Source organism: Cibotium barometz, chromosome 2 (assembly GCF_041138505.1).
Source record: "Cibotium barometz isolate CiBa-2024 chromosome 2, ASM4113850v1, whole genome shotgun sequence".
Taxonomy (NCBI): domain Eukaryota; kingdom Viridiplantae; phylum Streptophyta; class Polypodiopsida; order Cyatheales; family Cibotiaceae; genus Cibotium; species Cibotium barometz.
Genome location: NC_141047.1, coordinates 46289221 through 46311885, shown reverse-complemented (window position 1 = coordinate 46311885; position 22665 = coordinate 46289221). Strand labels below are relative to the sequence as shown.

The following is a 22665-nucleotide window of genomic DNA, read 5'->3' as shown; positions in this document are numbered from 1 at the left end:
AAAAAGACAAGTTAAGCTATGTTCTTCTATTTTACTCCAACCCTGGTGTATAATCAGTTTCCTCTATTCAAAATCTCATTATTAACCTATAATCAGTTTCCTCTATTCAAAATCTCATTATTAACCAGTTTTTATAACTAAAAACCTATAAATTTTCTCTGTTTTTTTTAATAAAAGGACGAATCGGTTTTTTTCTTCTTTTTTAAAATTTAAATTTGAACCTACTAAAAGACGGTTTTTTTCTAGCATTGTTCAGACTGAAGTATGGTGGTCCCTCTCCAGCGCCACAGCTTCAACTTCAAGAGCTCAGGCCCTACAGACGCTGCGTGGGACGCACCTCTAAGGAGGCGGTATGTGCATAAATAGTGAATGATGTGTGATGTAGCCTGTTGGTGTGTATAAATTGTGAACGCAACCGGATCGTGTTTGATGATGGGCCGCTGGCACGTCCGAAAGCCTTGCATTAGACGAACGAGATCATGGCCTGGCACTACCAACCTCAATCACCATCATCGTCATCATCATGGATCATCCGTTATACGAAAACGCTGCAGCAAGGCAAAGCAAGCTTACCACCATTTCTGCGTGGCTGGGGAAATACAGACCCTCAAGCAGGGCTCAAGCAAAGGGAGACTTCTTCTGCAGACCCAAGGAGCTAGGGTTTTCTGGCTATGGCGATCTGGGAAAGAGCAACCTCGCAGTATGTAGAAGATGATGATGATGAAGATGATAATGAAGCTCCCCCTTCTTACCTCAATGATAACCTCCAGTTTTCCATGGCCCTGCAGGTTAGGATTTCCTTTCCCTCATGTGTATACGTATGTTTAAGAGTTTCCTCTTTGTGAAATACATCGCCATTGACATAATTTTGAATAAAAGTCGTACGCATTTTTTAAAGGTTAAATTCCTGTAAATCTCTATGTATTTTCTGTATGACCATATGCAGACTTTAGGGTTTTTCTCTTTTAAAATCCTATGCGTTCTTCTCTAAAATCTTCTTTAAAATAAGTACTTATCCTTCATGGAACATGTTTTAGGGTTAGGGTTTTCGCCTCTCTAAAATCCTAAAGCGCTAGGTTTTTTATTCTCTAAAATCCTATGTATCTTTCATGGTACATTCTAGGGTTTTTCTCTCATTAAAATCCCAGGTATTTTTCATGTTACATGTCATAAAGTTTAGAGTCTTGTAAGTGATCCGTTTTCTTCTTTCTAAACTCCTATTGAAGCCTTCTATTTAATGCAGGAACTAAGGAGCATACGGTCTCACCTGTACTCTGCTGCTGAGTATTGCGAATCAGCGTATATGTACAGTGATCAGAAGCAATCGTACATTCATATCTCCTTCTTGTGTTTCAATGGATACTTTCATATTTTTGGGTCAAATCTTTGCCATGTCTGACTGTTGTTGGGGTTTTTGCAGGAAGCAAGGGTATTAATGTCTTTAGATTTGCTTCATCTGCTTCTTCATATTGTAAACCCTTGCACTTGTGTATGTTTCCAGGGTTTTTGAGAATCTGAAGGACTACTCTGTCAAGGCCCTTGTAAATGCCGTAGACCATGTGGGTACAGTGGCATTTAAGCTGAATGAAACGTTATCTCAATGCACCAATGAGATATCTGTCATGGAAGTTAATGTGGCTTCTCTCACGCAGGTATCAATTTACTCTTTAACACTTGGTTTCTATTTTGGAGTACACAACGAAAACAATAAAAAAACATGATTGTTTTGTCCTTGATCAAAAGAGAAGTTGAAGAAATCTGTGTCTTGTGTCTTCGTGTATAGCGGTTCTGTGCATGTCACGAAAGGGCTAACTGTGAAGGCCTGAAACAATATCAGCAGGTTAAAAGGAGGCCAAGGTATGGCCAGCATTACGTACTTGCAGGTCAGAACTTGTCCTGCTTTTAAATTCAGTTTACCAAAATGCAGTGTTCTTGTTAATCCCTAATTGGTCTGGAGAGCAGAGAATGTGGCTGGGGCCTTGCCAGAAGCTGAAGAAAAGCAATGGATGTGTGTACTGCAACCATCACCCGATAAAAGCTTAGAACCACTCCAAGACAACGTTGAAACAGGTAGAGCTAAACATGCTAGGAGAGAAGTTTTTTAATCTGAAAATTGTTTTAAGTTCATAAGCACGATATCTAAATCCTCATGGTATCTCTAAAAGTTAGCGGTTACTGCATTTTGTGTGTGTGTGTGTGTGTGTGAGAGAGAGAGAGAGAGAGAGAGAGAGAGAGTTATATTAACGTCTATGGAAGACCCCAAGGGCCTATGAGACCAAAAGTAATATAATGGTACCATGGATATACTGAGCCATGGAAAACTGAAAAAAAAGGTAAGATGAAAAACATTTGACAGTACATGTGGTCAACAGATGATCCGATTTGATGGTGGAGTGAATGTCATGCCTCTGTGAAGGGAGTGTGACATGTTGGCGGAGAACCTCACGAATCTGTCTCTGTGTGGTGGAGGGTCCTGATGCTCTGGGTCGGGGACGTCTGGCTCGTAGAATGGATCGAGCTCTCTCACTAAGAACTCCTCTGGGGCATGGAGCTGGAGCATAGGTACGGGTGGTGGGCTCTGATGTCGTAGTAGAGGAACTGTTGTGGGTAGTGGATTCCGATGTGGATGTATGTACCACAAAGAAATTTGTGATGGCTCTCTGTGAGGTGTCCTGTCGGAGCCGAGGCTATCTCTCAGCACTACATCCCTGTGTCGTCTCAGCTCCATCAAGTACATGCCCAAGCATCTCTGATCCTCAAACTGTATCACACGTGAGTGGTCCAAATCCCTCTCGGAAGAGGCAGTGGAATCTCCCCCGTATCTATGAGAGAGAGAGAGAGAGAGAGAGAGAGAGAGAGAGTGAGTTCAATTAAGGTCTAGGGAAGGCCAAAATGACCCATGACATCAAATACACAAATGAAGACCTTGGACGTCTTATGGCAATTCTGTAGTCCAGAAAAGGGAGAGAGAGAGAGAGAGAGAGAGAGAGAGAGAGAGAGAGAGCAAAAGATGTTACATAAGATCCATCATGAATATACCGATGTCAAGACAACATGAAAAAAGAAAACCAAGCTGCCAAAAGAAAGAAAGAAAATGTAGGAAATAGATATCAACTTCATCACACTTGTCTGTGTAGTGTGCACATTGCATATATAAGATCGACTGGTTTCTTCGGAGTTTGAAATTGTTGAGATTAGTTAGTTCTGCCCACTTTGCTTCTTCTCCAGCAGCACTTATGCATTCTCTAAGAGTATTAGAAGTCATGTATGGATCAGTTGGTGTCCACCTTCTGGTGGACTTTCGGTGGGGGGTAGTCAAAAACAATGCTGTGGAGTTCATAGCAAGTTTTTGTGCCTAGTGTCGTGCTAAGGCCCCTTTCATGAGGAGAATCTATGCTTAAGCATTCTAGAGGCACGGCATCCAGTTGGATGCTTGATGAGACCTTTTGGTATCAGCCAATGGTTTTGATAGGAGCCATAGAGTTTGGTGCAGTTTTGACAGCATTGCGGAAGCCAGGTTGTTTGGGCCAGTTTGGTACATAGGAAATCATGGTGCCAAGCCCAAGAGGGAGTGAGTGAGAGTGGAAGGAGAGGTGGAGAGATCAAGCCATGGTGTGTGGAAGCATAGACATGGATATGAGAGAGAGAGAGAGAGAGAGAGAGAGAGAGAGAGAGAGAGAGATCAAGTGAGATGAACACAATGATTGTATTATGAATGATAATACTCACACCATGTACAATGTATTTATAGGCACTAAGGGCTTATCTTTTGACCCTAAATAAGAGGGTGTTCACACCTACTGTGTTCACACCACTAAGGACACTTGCCTAGACTCCAGACTAACTCTGAAATATCCAACAAACCCCCCTTCGGAGTGATGGTGGAGTTGCATGCATTACCTTCAATAGTCTCGTACACCAACACAAGCGAAGACACAAGACATGGTCCCCGCTTCAAACTCAGAGGCCAGTAATATCATGTGCAGGCTATTCTCAAAGCTATTTTCCTGAAGGGCAACAGATAAAGAACCAGACTAGAACTAGATTTGGAGCTTGTGTCGCTAGTTTGGGCAAGAGAACCTTGTGGAGAGGACAGGAGGCTCTCGGCTAGATTTTGATGGAGTTTTCTATGTCGGTCAAGGTCACCGCGAAACGATTCACTATTGAAACGAAACGTTGCTGAAACGATTCATTTTGGAATGAAACGTTTCACCACCGGAAGGTGGCCAGTGAAACGATGGACCGAAACGATTATATACATAAAATCTGAAGGTTGGGCGCATGGTGCCAAAAGAGTTGAAAGTATACACAATGTACACCAACAGTTCAATAATCAATCAATCATAACCCTCAAAATTGGTGGAAGAATTGGGCAACCAATTTGGGGGTTTTGCCCAAAATGGAATCAAACCTGAATTTAGGGGTTTTGTCCAAACCCTCGAATTGGTGGAAGAATTGGGCAACCAATTTGGGGATCCAAATTGAGATTTGCTCAAATTGGGCAACCAATTAGGGGATTTTGTCCCAAATTGGAAAAAACCCCCAAATTTGGGCATCGAATTGAATGCCCATTTCTGAAATTCGGGCATCAAATTGAATGCCCATTTCTAAATGTTGAGAAGATGGGCTTATAGTTGTGATTTTTGTATGTTTTTCTCATACTTAATAGAAGTCTCTTTCTATATATAAAAAAAAAACTGCCCACCCTGGAACGTTCTACGCTTCACTCATTGCATGAAACGTTTCATTGCATGAAACGTTTCACCAACATTTCACGTTTCAGGTGAAGTGAAACGCGTTTCGCGATGACCCTGATGTCGGTTGCTGTATTTATGCGAATATTTGTCCTGGACGTGGCCGACAACAGGCTGGCCAGTCCATGGAGGTTTTCTAGCCCTATAAAAGGGCACACTTGCTCATTGTTTTGATTATTCCGTCCTCTCTTGGGCTGAGTCACAGAATAGGAACCAGATTAGGTTTCTACCTTTTGATGGAGCCAAGACTTGTACACCTTTTTGTACTATAGAGTATACTGAATACTGAGCTATCTCTCTGTTCTCTCTATCTTCTGTATGCATTTTCATAGTTGTCAGGTACGATACCGTACGGGAAAATATGATATGATATATGAAGGGAGCTAAATAGAAGCTCAGCTGTAGAGAGTTAGGGTTTCATGTGGGAGACACAGAGAAGAAGGGAGAGAGAGAGAGACGTGTGGGGATAAGTCAACTCACAAAGTATGAGTGTGTGACTCCCCTATCACACATGTATATTTGCTCTAGTACACATAGTGCACTTAGTACATTAAAAGTACTAAGTGTACTATGTACTATAAAACTTATGGGCTTGTACACACTACAAGGGTGGGCATAGTGCCTTTACCCCAACAACCTCCCACTTAAAGGCAAAGTGCCCTTAAATGAAGGAAAAGAAAAATTAGCATGTACATGATAATATACAAGGCCATATCAAGGCTGAAACTGGCCTCATCCAATGCGCATCAAGTGTCTGCAATGAGCAAACCGCTCTGGAGGCAAACTCTTTGTCAACAGATCAACCGGGTTGTCATCCGTATGAATCTTGACAAGCTGAATCAGCTTGTTCTCTATCACCTCTCTGATGAAGTGATACTTCACATCCACATGCTTCGTCTTTGCATGAAAGACAGGGTTCTTTGCCAACTGGATGGCACTCTGACTGTCACAATGCAACAATGGAATATACCCTGTATAACCCAAATCAACCACTAACCGAGATAGCCATAATGCCTCCTTGCAAGCCTCTGTGGCTGCAATATACTCAGCCTCTGTAGTAGATAAGGTAGTGCACTTCTACATCCTGGATACCCATGACACAGCACCTCCTGTGAATGTAAACACATAACCGGTAGTAGACTTCTAGTTATCTGGATGACCGGCATAATCCGAATCCGTGTAACCATGCACTAATGCATCCTGTTTGCCAAAGCAGATGCACATATCCTGTGTGCCCTTCAAGTATCTCATGACACCTTTCACTGCTTCCCAATGCTTCTTGCCAGGGTTGGCCATGTATCTAGTAACCACTCCCACTGCAAATGCAATGTCCGGCCTGGTAGCAACCATGGCATACATGAGACTGCCACAAGCTGAAGCATACGGAATCTTGGCCATATCAGCCCTGTCACTATCCGACTGTGGGCTGTCCATAGCACTGAGTTTCACATATGGAGGCAAAGGAGTACTTGTCTTCTTCCCCCCCTCCATATTGAACCTCTGCAAAACTTTGCCAATGTATTTCTTCTGAGACAAATACAACACATGCTGATTTCTGTCCCGAAGTATCCGCATACCCAAAATGTGATTTGCATCACCCAAATCCTTCATATCAAAGGTCTGATGCAGCCTCTTCTTCAAGGCATCCATCTCTTTACGAGATTTTCCGGCAATCAACATATCATCAACATACAAGATGAGGATTAAAAGACTGCCATCCAAAGCTTTCTTGGTGTATAAGCAGTGATCTATGTCACTTCTCTTGAAATCCGGGGATTTCATGGATGTATCAAATTTATGATACCATTCCCTTGGTGCCTGTTTGAGCCCATAAAGACTCTTTTTCAGCTTGCATACAAGCTTCTCCTTTCCATTCACTGCATAACCCTCTGGCTGTTGCATATATATCTCCTCATGGAGATCACCGTGAAGAAAAGCAGTCTTCACATCCATATGAATCAAATCCAGATCATCATGAGCAACCAAAGCTAATACAGCTCTAAGTGTGGTCATTTTGACCACTGGAGAGAAGATCTCATCAAAGTCCACACCATATTCCTGCTTGAAGTCCTTAGCCACTAACCTGGCTTTGTATCTTGGCTTTGCATCAGGTGCAACTTTGAGCCTGTAAACCCACTTGCATGGCAAAACCTTCTTGCCTGTAGGCAAATGCACCAACTTCCATGTTCCATTTTTGTGCAGAGAATCCATCTCTGACTTCATAGCACGCTCCCAAAGAGCCTTGTCTGCCCTCTGTAAAGCCTCCTTATAACAAGCGGGCTCCCCACAGTCAGTGAGCATCAAGTAGTCAACCCCTGGAACAAACCTGTCAGGGGGTCTGGAGGGTCTTGTGGACCTCCGTACCCAATGACCATCATTTGCAGGTTGCTGTCCAGCCTGCATATCACCTATTGGTGGCTCCTGTTCCATGCCATAAGGTTGAAAGATCATGCCCGGTATCTCCTCTAACTGTGGGATATCCATAGGGATATCTTCTGCCATCTCTGGCTGTCCATTTGGACCATTTTCAGCACCATTTAAGGGCTGGTTTTGTTGTTGTAATGGTTGATTTAGTTGTCCATGATGTCCATCATCATCAAAGATGACTCTGCCAGGCTCCTGTTGCCTTGCAGGCTCCTTATACATGCATGTTTCATCAAAAATGACATCATTGCTGCGTATAATCTTTCTATTCACTGGATCCCAAAGTCTATATCCCATGTCACCTCTGTCACCATATCCTAGAAATATGCATTTGTGAGACTTAGGATCAAGTTTGGTGCGTATTTCCCTGCGTATGTGCACGTACGCAACACAACCAAACACTCTCAAGTGCTTGTAGGACGGAGGCTTCCCTGTCCATACTTCCTCTGGCCCTTTCCCACCAAGCCTCGTGTTAGGTGACCTATTTATAAGATGAACGGTTGTCATAACAGCTTCAACCCAAAAACCATGAGGTAACGCAGCATGTGACAACATAGAACGGACCTTCTCTTGAATGGTCCTGTTCATCCTCTCTGCTGTCTCGTTTTGTGGAGGATCATAAGGAGCAGAGAGCTCCCTCTTGATGCCATTAGCATCACAAAAGTCCTGAAACTGTTTGGACATATACTCTCCACCATTGTCGGAACGCAAAGCCTTCAGTGTTTTGCCAGTTTGATTCTCAACATGAGCAACAAACTTCTCAAACACAGAGAATGTATCACTCTTCAAACGAAGAGGATAAACCACACCTTGCGTGTGGCATCATCAATAAAAGACACAAAATATTTTGCCCCTCCCAAAGAAAGCTGAGGCATCTCACATACATCTGTATGCACAAGCTCTAACTGAGCATCTTTCTGTCCAAGAGCTTTCTTGTGGGGGCACTGAAGTTGCCTGCCATATATACAATGCTCACAAAACTGAAAACTTGAGAACTTTAGAGAAGGCAAGTAACCAAAACGAGACAATTGCTCCATTCCTTTGACACTCATGTGTCCCAACCGGCTATGCCACATAGAGATTTCCGGTAGCTCGGTTGCATTTACATTAGCATGGTGACAAACATTAGCATGCATCAAGTAAAGAGTGTCCACCTTAGAGCCTCTGGCAACAACCAGTGAGCCCTTACTAATCTTCCACTTTCTACCACCAAATGTGGTAACATAACCAGCATCAGCAAGCTGTCCAGTAGAAAACAGGTTCTTCTTGATCTCAGGCACATGCCTGACATCATGGAGCATAAGCTGTGAGCCATCTGAAAACACAAGCCTCACATCACCTCTGCCAAGAATCTGGCATGCCTGAATGGGCATCAAGTGAAGACATGAATAGGACTTCATCCTCACTGTCACCTGCATGTGACACATTGACTTCTTCAATCTTGACTCCACTTTTGTCCTTTGGCTTCATCTTTGTCTTTGTCTTTTCCTTTGCCCTTTTCCTTTTGATCATTCTTCCATTTGTAGCATTGCTTTTTGAAATGTCCCTTCTTGCCACAATAATGGCATTCCAAGTCCTTTTTGGAGCGGGACTTGCTCCTTTCCCGTTCTTGGCTTTTACCCCTTTGCTGGGATCTCCCACGTGCATTCATTGCATTTGACTTTCCAACAGAGCTGTTCTTCTTGTTCATCTCCTCTTGAAGGAGAGCACCCTCCACATCTGCATATGACAGCATAGCATTTGAATTGCTAGTGGCTGTCCTGAATGTGTTCCAACTCTCTGGCAAAGTGCATAAGAGAAAGGTGGCTTTGAACTCATCGTCCATTGCCAACTTTTGATTGATGACCTGGCTGACAACACCATTAAACTCATTTAGATGGGTTGTCATAGATGCCCCTTCCTTCATTTGAAGACCTATGAGTTTCTTCAACCAATACACTTTGCTTGAGGCACTTTGCTGGGCATACAAGTCCTGCAATCTTTGCCACATTCCCCAAGCTGTCTTCTCTTCACGTATGCTGAAAAGTAAAGAGTCTGACACAGACAACATGATGGTGGATCTTGCCAGCTCATCCATATCTTCCCATTCTTCAGCAGTAAGAGAAGCGGGCATTACACCCCTTTCTTTGATGGGCTTGTGCTGCTTCTTCTGGAGCAACACATTATAGCACTGGGTTTGCCAAATGTCATAATTATGTGAGCCTTCAAGCTTCTTGATGTGAAGCAATGAAGAGCTCTCACCTGTGGTCGCCATATCAATATGCAACCTTTGACACAGTCAATGCTTGACTCCCTGCAAGATGTGCAAACACTGCACTAAAGCACACAAAGTGCTCACAGTTGTTCTCCCAAAGTTTATCTCCCACAGCGGAAGCACGAATGCAACTCTCCTCCCACTGAATGTGATAAAATCACCAAAATCTGGTTGCTGCAGATTTATGACAGCACCTTAGATGTGCTCTGTTCCCCTTCCAAAATACTGGACAACAATACTAAGTGCTCACCAATGATGTACCAAATCTGTACCGGCAAGTACAGCAGCTGAAAATGAGCCTTTTCCTCACTCAAATCAATGTACAGCCATGCCGAAACTTGTACAAAGTTGTACCAAATCTGTACCAGCAAGTACAGTAGCAATAAATGCTCTCCTGGCTGTCCAAATGAGTGAAAATCAGACCTTGACAGTCCCCACCACTGCATACAACAGTCCCAGACAGAAATTGGGCAAAAGCCCCTTGACTGCAAGTGGATTACTGAGGGTTCAAGGCATAAAAGTCTTCCCTGCTGCTTTGCCAAGCTCAACAAGCACAAAATCTTGAAAAGCCCCTTGATTCAAGATCAATTTCTGATCATGAATGGTAAATTAATGCACATGAAGGCATCCAGAGTCTTCACAATGCTTCCCCCTGGCCACATATACATCCAATACATAAAAGCCCCTTGATTTACTGGCACATCGAGTGTTTGACAGGCATCAACACATTGCCGAAAGCATCAAATGCCAGTGCCTGCATGCAAATCAACCCAATTGGCACAAAAGCCCTTTGATTTGCACTCCAATTTCCTGCAATTTAGCCCCGAATGTGAAATTGCTCACATCATACAGCATGTATGAATGCCCAATGGCACAATTACATCAAAAGCCCCAAATGTTAACACCCAATTTCCTGCCAATTGACCGGGAATGTGACCAATGTCACCCAATGTTGCCAATTGTGCCCAAATCTGAGCCATTAGGACCTGTATCTGCTCAATTGATGATAATGGACATGCAAATCCCAAAATTGAAGCAAATACCTCTGAAAATTTTTGATTTCTGTTGCAGAAAAGGGGGGGCGTCGTATTTGCTGACTCGTGTGCTGATGCTGTTGCTGCTGTGCAGGTACGGATGTTGCTGTGTGAGCAACTCTTGGGCTGGTGTTGTCAGCTGTGGAGCTCTGAAAACTGCTGTGAGATTGCAGGCCTATCTCTGAGCTCAAGCTATGGCGTCCATGACCTCTGCGCCAGCTCTCTCGTCCGCCACAGCAGCCCCTGCCGCCTTATCCTGGCGTCAGTCAACCGCCGTAGGCGGCCAGGTAAAGTTGCCTCAGCAGGCTACCTTCGCCTCCTCGAACTCCTTGCGCGTGTTGGCCCGCAGCACATCCCTCCATAGCACGCCCTGTTCGTTGGGCCACAAGAAGAAGCGGGTGGCGCGCAGTATCTCCCTGTAGAGAGCGAGGGCCTCCCTACGCGTCCTGGTGAGGCGCCGTTGCCCTTCCTCCTCGCTCGCCGGCTTCTTGCTGCCCCCGCTACCACGTGTTTATCGAGCAGCTCTTCCACAGTCTGCGTGCCGACCCCAGCGTTCTCAGCGGCCTGCGTAGCAGCTTCTGTTGTCTCGACGGCCTGGTCGGTTGGAAGCGATGGAGAATGTGGGCCAAAAAGGAGGAGAGGCTTCAAATCTCGCTGACAGGGATCAACAGCTCCAATCGTGCCTTGAAGCTTCAGCAGAAGCAACACACCAATCCTCACCTGCAGGCTCTGATACCAGTTGAAGGGAGCTAAATAGAAGCTCAGCTGTAGAGAGTTAGGGTTTCATGTGGGAGACACACACAGAAGAAGGGGGAGAGAGAGAGACGTGTGGGGATAAGTCAACTCACAAAGTATGAGTGTGTGACTCCCCTATCACACATGTATATTTGCTCTAGTACACATAGTGCACTTAGTACATTAAAAGTACCAAGTGTACTATGTACTATAAAACTTATGGGCTTGTACACACTACAAGGGTGGGCATAGTGCCTTTATCCCAACAATATAAAAGAAAATTTTATTGTAAGATAAAATACGGTGTTTAAAAAAAAAAATATTTATAAACTTAGGTATTTCCAATTTCAAGATATGGAGTATTTTAAAAAGGAGGGAAGCATCATAGTACAGAGGAAGCTCAAACAGCCATAGACAAGCAAAAACAAGACCATTACTCCCATTTTTTTTTTAAAAAGGAAAAAAATTTTGCTTGAAAAAATCCTTACAAGTCCGTACGCTATTCCGTACGATATGACGTCGTACGTCGTATGGAAACAACTATGTACGTTCTGCATCAAGCATGTTCCAGAATGGTGTCTAGGACTGAAAGAAGACTCCCACAACTTTCGCATGTGACATTGGTATCAGAGCTTCAAGTTGATTCAAAGGTATTGTTACTGCCCATGTCTCACCCACCCTTATTGCATCGCGCATGGATGAAACCATTGCCTGTGTCTTGATCTTGTGGTGGGGTGGGGACCAGGCAACATTGTTTTAGCATCAAGCTCAACAAAGCTAAACGCTAATTCAATCCCAGATGAAGGTGCATAAGTCCAAGGTATAGGAAATTGCACACGTACAAGGCCCAAGGAAAGGAACACAAGACATGGAAGAAGTTCCCAGAAGGTTGGTTGGTGGTGTTCCACAAGGCCCAAGGGGAATGGTAGTCCTGTCAGTCGGGTGCCACTTGGGGCACACTAGGAAAGGCTTTCAGGCAATGGTTCCATGGGAGGAGGATCCTCGAAAGGGTGGAGTGAGAGTGCCAGACTCAATACTCGGGAACATAAACCACAGAAAGTGTTCAGGGACAGGGCATGAAGGGAAAGGGGACATGAAGGAACAGATGCACAAATCTTCATCAAAGTTAGGGTGGATTTGGAGATTGGGTAGGGTTTTCAGTAAAAGGTTGCCAAGAAGGGAAGGATGGCAGGTTTGGGAATCCAGGGATGGACAATGGGATGATGACAGTCATCCAAGAATAAAATTTGGAATCCCATCATCAAGTTTAGCAGAGGAGGATGTCATGTGCAAGACATGTGCATGCTATTCTCAAAGCTATTTCCTTGATGGGCAACAAATAAAGAACTAGACTAGAACTAGATTTGGAGCTTGTGTTGCTAGGTTCGGACAGGAGAACCTTGTGGAGAGGTAGGAGGTTGTCGGGCAGATTTTGATGGAGTTTTTTCTGTTGGCTTCGACTGCAGCATTTATGCAAATATTTGTCTTGGACCTAGCTGACAGCAGGTCGGCCAGTCCATGGAGGTTTTCCAACCGTATAAAAGGACACTTGCTAATCGTTTTGATTATTTAGTCCTCTCTTGGGCCGAGTCATAGAATAGGAACTAAATTAGGTTTCTACCTTTTGATGGGGTAGCCATGGGCTAGCCAAGACTCGTACACCTTTTTGTACTATAGAATATACTGAATACTCAGCTATCTCTCTCACTTCTCTCTATCTTCTATATGCGTTTTGCATCAACCAAGTTCTAGGATGGTGTTTAGGGCTGAAAGAAGCTCCCAAAGCTTCCGCATGTGACAAGTAAGCATGGCTCAAAAGGCTCAAGGGCTCAACAAGCATGGCTTAGAGGCTTAACAAGCATGGTCTTTGCGAAAGATTCAAAGGTCAGGTCCTGCCTGGGGGACAAAGACAGCATACATCGGCTTACCAAAACAATCCCCCTCGCCTAAAGGAAGGGCAAAAAGGGAATGATGGAGAGGAGCCTTTATAGAACCAAGGTGTTACAAAATCCAAAAGGATCCAAAATATGTAACTTAGATTTTGGGGGTCTTACCTCGACAGAGAACCCATGACTCATCATAAAATACTAGAGATTGAGAAAGATTTCCCCCTCGATGCCAATGAAGATCCTTTTTCGGGATCATTTCCAAGCAATGGATGCTTGGGGACTGGGCATCCTTTTAGGCTCATGGGCCAGGGCACAGGACCCAGAAGTGGATGTGTGTGATGAAGATGTGAAAGAGACAGGCACCAATGCTGAAAAATCCGATAGCTCCATGAAAGAAGCATAGAAAATAGACCATGTAGATGGCCTATCAATATTGGTTGAAGCACTTGTTGGTGCTGCCTGTGCCTCCTTGAAGCAAGCAAAACACTGAAAAAGAGTTTGGTCTGAAGCCCTTACCAGAGGATCATCTGAAAAATACTGCACATGTTGATGGAGCAGATGAAGATGTTGGTGATGAAAATGCACATGTTGCTCTTGTATGCTTCTATGCTGAAAATCTCTGTAGAAGCCCCTGGGTTGATGATGACTTTAGAAAGCACCCAAGGGAGAGAAACACATGGCTGAGCTATGTTTGGATAGTGTTCCCTCATGAAAAAAAAAACGCTGACTTATTGACTGGTGGGTGTTAGCAGGGCAAAACGCACCATATCTGGGCTTCATAACTGAAAATGCAGCATGGTGAGATAAAGAGAGAACACACTGTTTGGCGGCTGCTTCATGAGCGCTAAAAATACAGCTTATGGATTGTATAGAGGAGGCATCAGATGGAAAAACGCATGCGAAGCTTGGTTTACATGGCGGGCTGTATGACCTGAAAGGCAGGTGTGATGTTGGCCTGTTTCAGTAAAGTATCACAGCTATATGCATGAGAAGCTGGCTAGTGAAAGGGTAAGAAAAATGCAGATCATTATGACAACTGCATGGGCTGCTGAGATGCATGGAGAAGGCAACTATATAGGCTGAAAACGCAGCATAGAGAACGTGAGGGTGGGCAGCAGAGATGAAGAGAAGCAAAAACGCAAATAGATGAAGCAAGGTGACTACATGAATTAAAAATGCACAAGAGAAGGTGATGGAGTCAACATGGGCTTTGATACCATGTTGGAAACATGGTGCCAGGATCACAGGGAGGTGAGAGCAGCAGGGAGGAGGAGCCTGCGTGTAGAAGTTCTGCTCACGGGCGGGAAGGCTTAGTGGATGAGCAGTCGAGTTGAGCAGCGTGTGGAGGAGCATCAGAGTGACCAATTCACAGCCTGCTCACAGGGAGCAATCAGAGAGCTTCATAGCGGCCGGCAACAAGCAGCTCCAGGAGAGCCCAGTGTGGAGGTTCTGGAATGGTGGAAATGTTGTGGAGAATAAACACACATATTTTGGAACAAAAAGAGTTAACCGAGCTCTGATATTATGCAGGAAATCATGGTGCCAAGCCCAGGAGGGAGTGAGTGAGTGGAAGGAGAGGTGGAGAGATCAAGCCATGGTGTGTGGAAGCATAGACATAGATATGGAAGAGAGAGAGAGAGAGAGAGAGAGAGAGAGAGAGAGAGAGAAAGAGGCAATAGAACTCAAGTGAGAAAGAAAGAAAGAAAAGAAAAGATATATTAACGTCTATACAGAAGGCCAGATTGGCCTATGAGACAAATCTGTATACAACAAGTCGATGTACTAAGTATCATGGAAAGAAAAACTGAAATGAAAAGCTAATCCTAGTCATATGCAGCTCACTATGCAGTCACTGTCTAGCATGCTATAGATGTACAATCATGATTGCACATGAACACAATGGTTGTATTATGAATGATAATACTCACACCATGTACAATGTATTTATAGGCACTAAGGCCTTATCTTTTGACCCTAAATAAGAGGGTGTTCACACCACTAAGGACACTTGACTAGACTCCAGACTACCACTGAAATATCCAACAATGACCTAGTAGATTTAGTGGATGGTGCCCATGGTTTGTGCCCGTAAGGAGCCCAATTCCAGCTATGGCCAAAAGGTGCCTCTTCTGACTTATAAAAGCCCTTCTACCTAAATATTATATATAACTCTTACTAAAAAGCCTTTCTATCTTCCAATTTCACAAGTCATCGATTGTGGCACATTCCAAACCCTTTTGTGCTTTATCATACGGTTTCTGTTCGAGCAGTTTGGTGGCTGTATAAGCTTTTTTCCAAAAGCACATAACGGGATCTGCAAGCCATACGCTGTACTGGTGAATATTGTAAAAAACATCCTATATGTGAGTGTGAAGTTGGTTATGCCCCATAATTGTGTCTTCTTACTCACTTGAGTCTTTCTTGCTTTATCGTTGTGTTCTTGATGGTGTATAGTCATGTTGCGTTCTTGTCTAGGCTTTCGTATTTTGTGTAAAAGTTTGCTCTTGCAAGTCATTATTAGAAGTATAAAGCATTGTTTACTGCCTATCACAGGCTATCACAATCACATTGAATGCATAGATCTGCAAGCCCCATAATTTATCTTCGAAGTTCAGCATTAGCTTCTTTGTAGTTAAACCTTCATCATGAAGATGCCAAAAGCATGCATCACATTTTTTTTGGGTATTGTGCAGACTCAAATATGGCAAAGAGTCTATCATGGTACTTGGCATCAGAAGTTTCTTCTAACAAGAACATACTGACTGCTCCACATGTAAACAGGTGGTTTGCCTCTATGATTATTATCTTGTTTCTTGTTTTTTGGGCATGTTTTTACATGCATCAGAGGTGAGAAAGAAATCATTTATACCTTATCTTTATTTTCTGCCATTTTTACCTCAGATCAACGTCCTCAAATTTTAGGGGGAATAAAAAGTCTGTTCAAGGTTAGTTGTATTATGTATATCTTGAGTTCGGCTTAGCTTCTACTGTGGATATGGCAGTATGCTGGAATCTAAGGTGTATTACACATATGCCCCACATTTTTTGGATGGGCGGGCTCTGGACGGGGTGCCATGGTCCATCAGATGTTCTGACAATAGTGAAAGGAGTTGACATATGGTGTAATGCACCTAAGATTCAGTGTGATTATATTTTTGCTAACATCTGACCCTCATTTTATGGTTTAGGATCTTTTTCTCGTTCTTTATCTGGTGGACAGTTCTCTAGATTCAACACATCAAACAAAGCACAGGATCAGGTAAGAATTTTCTTCAATGTAATATCATTCCATTGGTTTAAGAGTTTTTTAAGTGTACTAGTGGTGGGCCTGTTCTCTGCATGGGGGTCGCTCTATCTATAGAGGCATCTCTCTCTCTCTCTCTCTCTCTCTCTCTCTCTCTCTCATGCTGGCAAAATGGAATATGGATCGGGCTTCTAATTGAGGGATTTGAAGTCCCTGCATTTGGTGGTATCATATGGATCATTTGTGGTCCATTGACGTGACTATGACATCTCATTATCGTCATCATCTTCTCTCTCTCTCTCTCTCTCTCTCACACACACACACACACACACACACACACACACACACCTCACACACATACGCTCTCTCTCTCTCTCTCACACACACACACACACACACACCCACCTCACACGCGCGCACGCAAAATATACGTGTGGCACACAGGGAAATATTGCTTTGTTACATAATAGATGTTTTGTCGTTCCATTAAAGAAGGAAGACCAGTGTTTTTAGCAAAAAATAGGTAATGAATTATGTTTTCATTACCTGTCTTGCAGTTTGGCATTCATTATTATGATGGTGTGTACTAATTCAACTATCAACTGGGCAAGCTTTTACAGGTTCAATCCCTGGGATCTTCCAAATCATTGTTATCACTACTATCTCTTGATGAAACCAAGCGTCATGGGGCACACATTCACAAAAAGAGTTTGCTCTCGTCTTTTCTTAGCAGGAATAAGAGTGGAAAGCCAAAAAGGTTGGGCTCATTAACTTCATTTAAGCAATGATACAATGGCACAAGGATAATGTTCTCAGTTGACCATCATCACTTTCAACCATCTTCTAGAGCACTTGTAAAACATGCAGCACCATTTATCTCCTTGGCAATCTCATCATTAATTTTCACCACAAACCGTGCCATTAGCAAAGACTAGTGTCATGTCAAGTTCATGCTTCTGATTGAGGCTACAGACTGTGTTGCTCGTTGAAAGACAGGGAAGATCTCACCTGCCGGTTCCTTGTGGACGAGGATGTTTTCCAGTGAATCCCCACCTGTCCAAATAATGGCTCTAAAGTCTCCTATTAAAGTTTTTGTTCCCCTGGTCCTTAATATGCTCTATACTTGAGAAACGAATCTGCATTTTCCTCAGTTTTAAGTGGAAAATACACTCTTGATATAAATATCCCTTAAGATGGTTCATCCTCAATTAAAAATGAGAAAGCTAAGGTGCAAAAGCCAAAACTGGGGGGCAAAGATATTTAACATTAGAGGGGTTACTAGAGTAGACGGTAGCCTTTCCTAGCCCAAATCCCATGGGCAATTTTACAGCACACAATTGCAAATGAAAGAGTATTTAACTTGTTACCTACCAGTACAACACACTTCTTTACCTTGTTGCACATCATCTAGTGGAGGTTCAAAGATCCAGTATTAGCATAGGTCTACTGAGGGATCATGCAGCTGCTGTAAAGTTGAATAGCTTATGCCTTGCCTAGTACTTTTGGCATGCCTTGCTTTTTGGACCTATGTCTTTGGCGAAACTATGTCTAGCTTGGGAACTAAATTACCCGTCAGTTTTGCAAAAAGTAAGTAAGAAGAAAAGCGAGTTGTCCATTTTGTCTAAACTAATCCTTCTCCAGCGTACCTCTACCTTGGACGTTGAATGGCCCGGGAGTTGAAAGAAAAGCAAGCAAGCTTAAGTTGCTTTTCCCTCAAAATCCACTCTCTCCCCCTCTCTCTTGCGCTTCAAAGCACGAGAAAGATTCCATTGCTTTGTGTAATGCAATAGCTCACAAATTTCGAACGTAGCAACACTTACCAATGTTAGTTACCCCCATCTGAAGATATCTGAACACACAAACCACAAGGCCAGCTTACACAATATTTGGTCGACACCGTGGGCACTACATATACACATGCACATGTGCAAATTGAATTATTCATTCACATTTGTACACATGCATTGAGTATACGTGTGGGCTCGGCACCTTTCACAATATTCTCTCTCTCTCTCTCTCTCTCCCCCCCCCTTCCCCCCAAAAAAAATAAAAATAAAAAATAAAATGTATGCCATTGAAGTGATAATGATAATTTCAAAAATGTATGCCATTGAAGTAATTATGATTAGAAATTATCACATGAGTGTATGGCATTCAAATAGAATAATCATGTGCATCACCATTTTTATAAGGCACATACAATTTCTCCCAATCTCCTTGTTTAGCACCTCAACAACTCAATTGAGGACAAGTAGCTATAGACAAAACTAAAGAAAGCAAAGCTCATTCTCACTACAGCTCCTACAATCCAAGACCGAGCAAGTTGATGAGTGGAATGCAACCTCGAGTTCAAATCATTGCGAGTCTTTCAATTCCCCAGCTAATGTCGTCTTGTGTAGGTTGTGAATCTCCCATACCTTGATGGAGGAAAGGAGAGGTGATAATTTTTTTCTCAAAGGAGAGGTGATGCCTCCTCTTTCTCTCTCGCTCTCACACGCTTCAAAGCACGAGAAAGATTCCATTGCTTCTTGTGTAATTCTAAAATGCCCTAGTGGCTCTGAAGCACAACGATCCACGATTCATAGAAGGAAAAGGGCCGCCAGGGCATTTACTCCATCTAGGACTCATCGGAGCCTGCATGCATTCTTGTAGAGAAGAGAAGGATAGCCATGTTTATTCCCCTCATTATGCTGGCCTACGTGTTTGTCTTCGTCATCACCATGTATATCAACTATTGTTCTCACATCACAGCCAACAACAAGTGCGAGGCCAAGTTCCCACTTCCAACCTCTGAACTAGAACCCTTTGCTCGGACTTTCATCTCAGACGATGTCAATTTGTTGAACTCAAAGCAAAAGCTAGGGAGATCTCAACTAGTTGCGTGGAGGGAATAAGAAAATACCATGGTACCACTCTCTCATAAATTGGTGTCATAAACATGACTACCCTCAAAGGCCTCTAAGCATTTGGTCTTCTAGTTATGCCACACCGTGATACTACCAATAATCTCCTAAGTGGTTTCAATCAATGGGAGGTAGTTTGTAGGATATCTTGAAGCAAAAATCTATGAGCTGTGCTTTGACAAATATAATAGGATCTGCTCCCTTGTGCTAAAAAAGAAGCGGTGGGCTAGACTCAGTCAACCATGCAGTAGCACCCCATTAATATAGTGAACCACTCCTCAATCTACCCGAGACATGGGCTATAGATACCCAAATCCTCTGTGCTCCTCTTCACTCCCATAAGCAATGATTCAATGTCTTAGACGGAGATGGGCATCTAGGACAAGAGGGGTCCACACCACTAGACCTCCTTTGGTTGGCGGGCAATCCACTGTGTAGAATAGCTAGAAGTAGGATATTTGCCTTCTCCTTTATGAGTGTGCCATAGTCTCTACCAGAATCTCCTCTCAAGGGGGGTGTAATGTCATATGTCTCCGAATGAGGCCTAAGAGTGGGAACTCTCTAGGTTTGTCCAAGCATGAGCAAAATGGCATTACGCACAATGTAGTTGAAGAAAGGCATGCTCCTCATGGGATTGGTCACATCAGTCCATTCCCACTGCTCATTTTTCACATCGAGTATACCCCTGGTAGCTTCACAACCATCTGCTATAATTGCAAGGCAATAATCCTCCCTTAGATTATAAAGCTTTTGTATGTGGGAGAGAAGAATAAAATTCTTGCCCCATTAATAAGAAGGATGGCATCCCAGGGATATAGATATCTAATAGGGCGTCCACCATTTAGCCATACTAGGCACCACGAAGCACTAGTAACCATCACTAGGGAAGGGTCAATATACCAACACTTCCTAGACAAACCCATTATTCTCACTGGACGTATCACACAATCAGGCGTGATCTCACATGTACATCACATCTCTCTATCCTCCTGTGTGGCTTTGGATTCCTAACACCTGAGGGAGCACACATGTCCCAAAAAAAACCCCAACCACAAGTGATGATAGCTGCACCAATATGTGTAATCCATTAGTGTGACTCCCTATGAGATGCTAGGTAGATGCCTCTCTTTGATCATTTGGAAGAAAGTTAAAATTCTTCTAGCCAAGTATTGTTGATGCCTTCTCTCCTAGCCTACTACTGCATGTCAACCTCATCTACTAAGTTTGGGGGTCTATGACGTAAAAATATCCACATATATATTGCTTTAAACTCAGATGATGGAAAAAACTAGTGTTGGGAGGATGGGGGTGATAATCTGCCTCAGAGAAAATAAAACATGTGCAATGCCTCCACCACTCTTAGGGGGACACATCTAAGAATGTGGTACATGAAGAAATCCTTCTGGGGTTCAATACCAAGAAGGAATGCTCTAGCCACCACCACTCTTAGGGGCACATCTAAGAATGTGGTACATGAAGAAATCCTTCCAAGGTTTAGTACCAAGAAGGAATGTCCTAACCTCCAACTTGCAAAGCATAGCTTTACAGTACTGGATCGTTGGTTTCCTGGAGATTCAATAAAGGAGATTTTTTTAATGCTCATGAGCATAGGGGCAAACTACTAGGCAAGTGTAACAAGATATCTGGTAGTGTGTCCTCTCTCAATCCTTATGAAGCCAACATCTGTACCCCAAACAATCCTCTCAAGGTACCCAAAATTTGACTACCTATGCTAATTTATAAAGGTCCTTGCTACTAGACAAAACACTTCCAAGGTAGTGCGAAATGAGCAAAGACATGAGTAAGGTGCCTCAAGAACATCGAAGTATCATCAGCCAACTAAGGGTTCAAAACCTCCTCCTCTCTGCGTAATCTTGATCTTGATACTTTGGCATTGGAGCAAAGAAAAATGTTCAAAGTTTTTGTAATAACAACAAGATACAACATGGGAGCTAAGGTAAGAGACACCTCCAACCCAATCTTGAGAAAATCCCATGTGTGTGAGAGTACCCTCTAAGAAGTCTCGATCCACTATGTCATAAGCTTTCTCAAAATCAAGTAGCAAGATTGCCAAGGGCTGATTACTTGCCTTGGCCCACTCTGGCCTCCGAAAAAGATGTTATCAAAGATGCTACTTATTTGAAGTAATCCATTCCGTGTGTGTTATGAATGACTATCTGTAACACTAGTTGCAATCTTATACTCACTATCTTGGCAAGAATTTTGCATGTAGTCCCAAGCAATGTGATAGGCCTCCACTGGGCAATGCTAGTCTTATCACACTACCCTCTAAGGGATGAGGTGGATAACACTATTGGCACGACAAGGAGGCATACAGTTTGTGCTTCACATATCCTATAATACCACATTGATCTCATCCCCAATTCATCCCAAAACCTCATGAAAAACATGGGAGAGAGGCCATCCTCCCCCCAAGACATTTACCATGTGGTAATGCTTGAATCACATGTGTAAGCTCATGTGCTGAAAAAGGGGGCATTAAAAGTAATGCGCACGTCATCCAAAATCAGCCTCGACAAGAACTCCCAAACCTTCTAATGTGCCATATCCCTTTGAGGGAAGTGAGTCTCTACATATAACAAGTGAAAGTAAAAATAAGAGATAATCCTTTGACCATGTCAGGCTCTGAGTGGAGAACTGCTGGCAAGTTCTTCAGCTACCTAACACATTCTCTATTATGGGAGAGACGATGGCCAGTAAAGAAATGCATGTCACATCTACCCCCCATCTGAATCGAGAACAACTTCTATGCATGATAATGAATCTATGCACGTTGCTTCTCAAAAGAGTCCTTTTACCACCTTATAATCCAATTTATTATGTTGTTGCTCAATCATAAGAGAACAAATTCTCCACAATCACTCTAGTCATGAACTATACACACCTGCGAACAAATTTAACAACTAGGCTTGCCCTAGTAATGGCAGAGACTGATAGTAAGTTCTTTTTAATGCCTAGCACAATCAAGACTTTTGAGAGAGTGATTATCCCACCATTTACAATAGTGAGAACAACCTTACCAACTTCTTTCATTGGATATAAAGAATTGTTTGCACATGTGACTATGCCTCCTTGAGGAGAAGACTCAAGGGAGGAAAATAAACCATGTTTAGAAGCAATATGCATGCTAGCATCACTATCAAAGTTCTAGACATGTTGATATGTCATTGACATGTATAAATCATGGACGAAAGGATCATAAATATAGTGCACAATGAATGCCCAATCATCTTCTTTATAGTTCGCTGACTCATTCTTTTCAGCACTTGGTGTTAAGGCATCAGCGAAAGCCATGCTTGACTTTTTCTTCTTGTCCTTCTCCAACTTTTTTGTGCATTTATTGATATAATGGTGTGGCTTTCGACATAGTAGTTGTATTTGCCTTTCTTCTTAGACTTATCACCCCC

The 22665-nt window shown here is 43.1% G+C and overlaps 1 protein-coding gene across 1 annotated transcript; it reads left to right on the top strand.

Annotated features, from left to right (window-relative positions):
- The first annotated feature begins 287 nt into the window (after nt 1–287).
- On the top strand, nt 288–17247 carry LOC147641149 (putative protein ABIL1). The gene is made up of 9 exons (XM_086818669.1): nt 288–788; nt 1244–1326; nt 1502–1652; nt 1784–1883; nt 1963–2070; nt 15784–15871; nt 15992–16035; nt 16279–16349; nt 16955–17247. Exons 1-9 carry the CDS (start codon nt 672–674, stop codon nt 17120–17122), a joined length of 930 nt encoding a protein of 309 aa, XP_086674795.1. The 5' UTR covers nt 288–671; the 3' UTR covers nt 17123–17247.
- Nucleotides 17248–22665: the final 5418 nt, after the last annotated feature.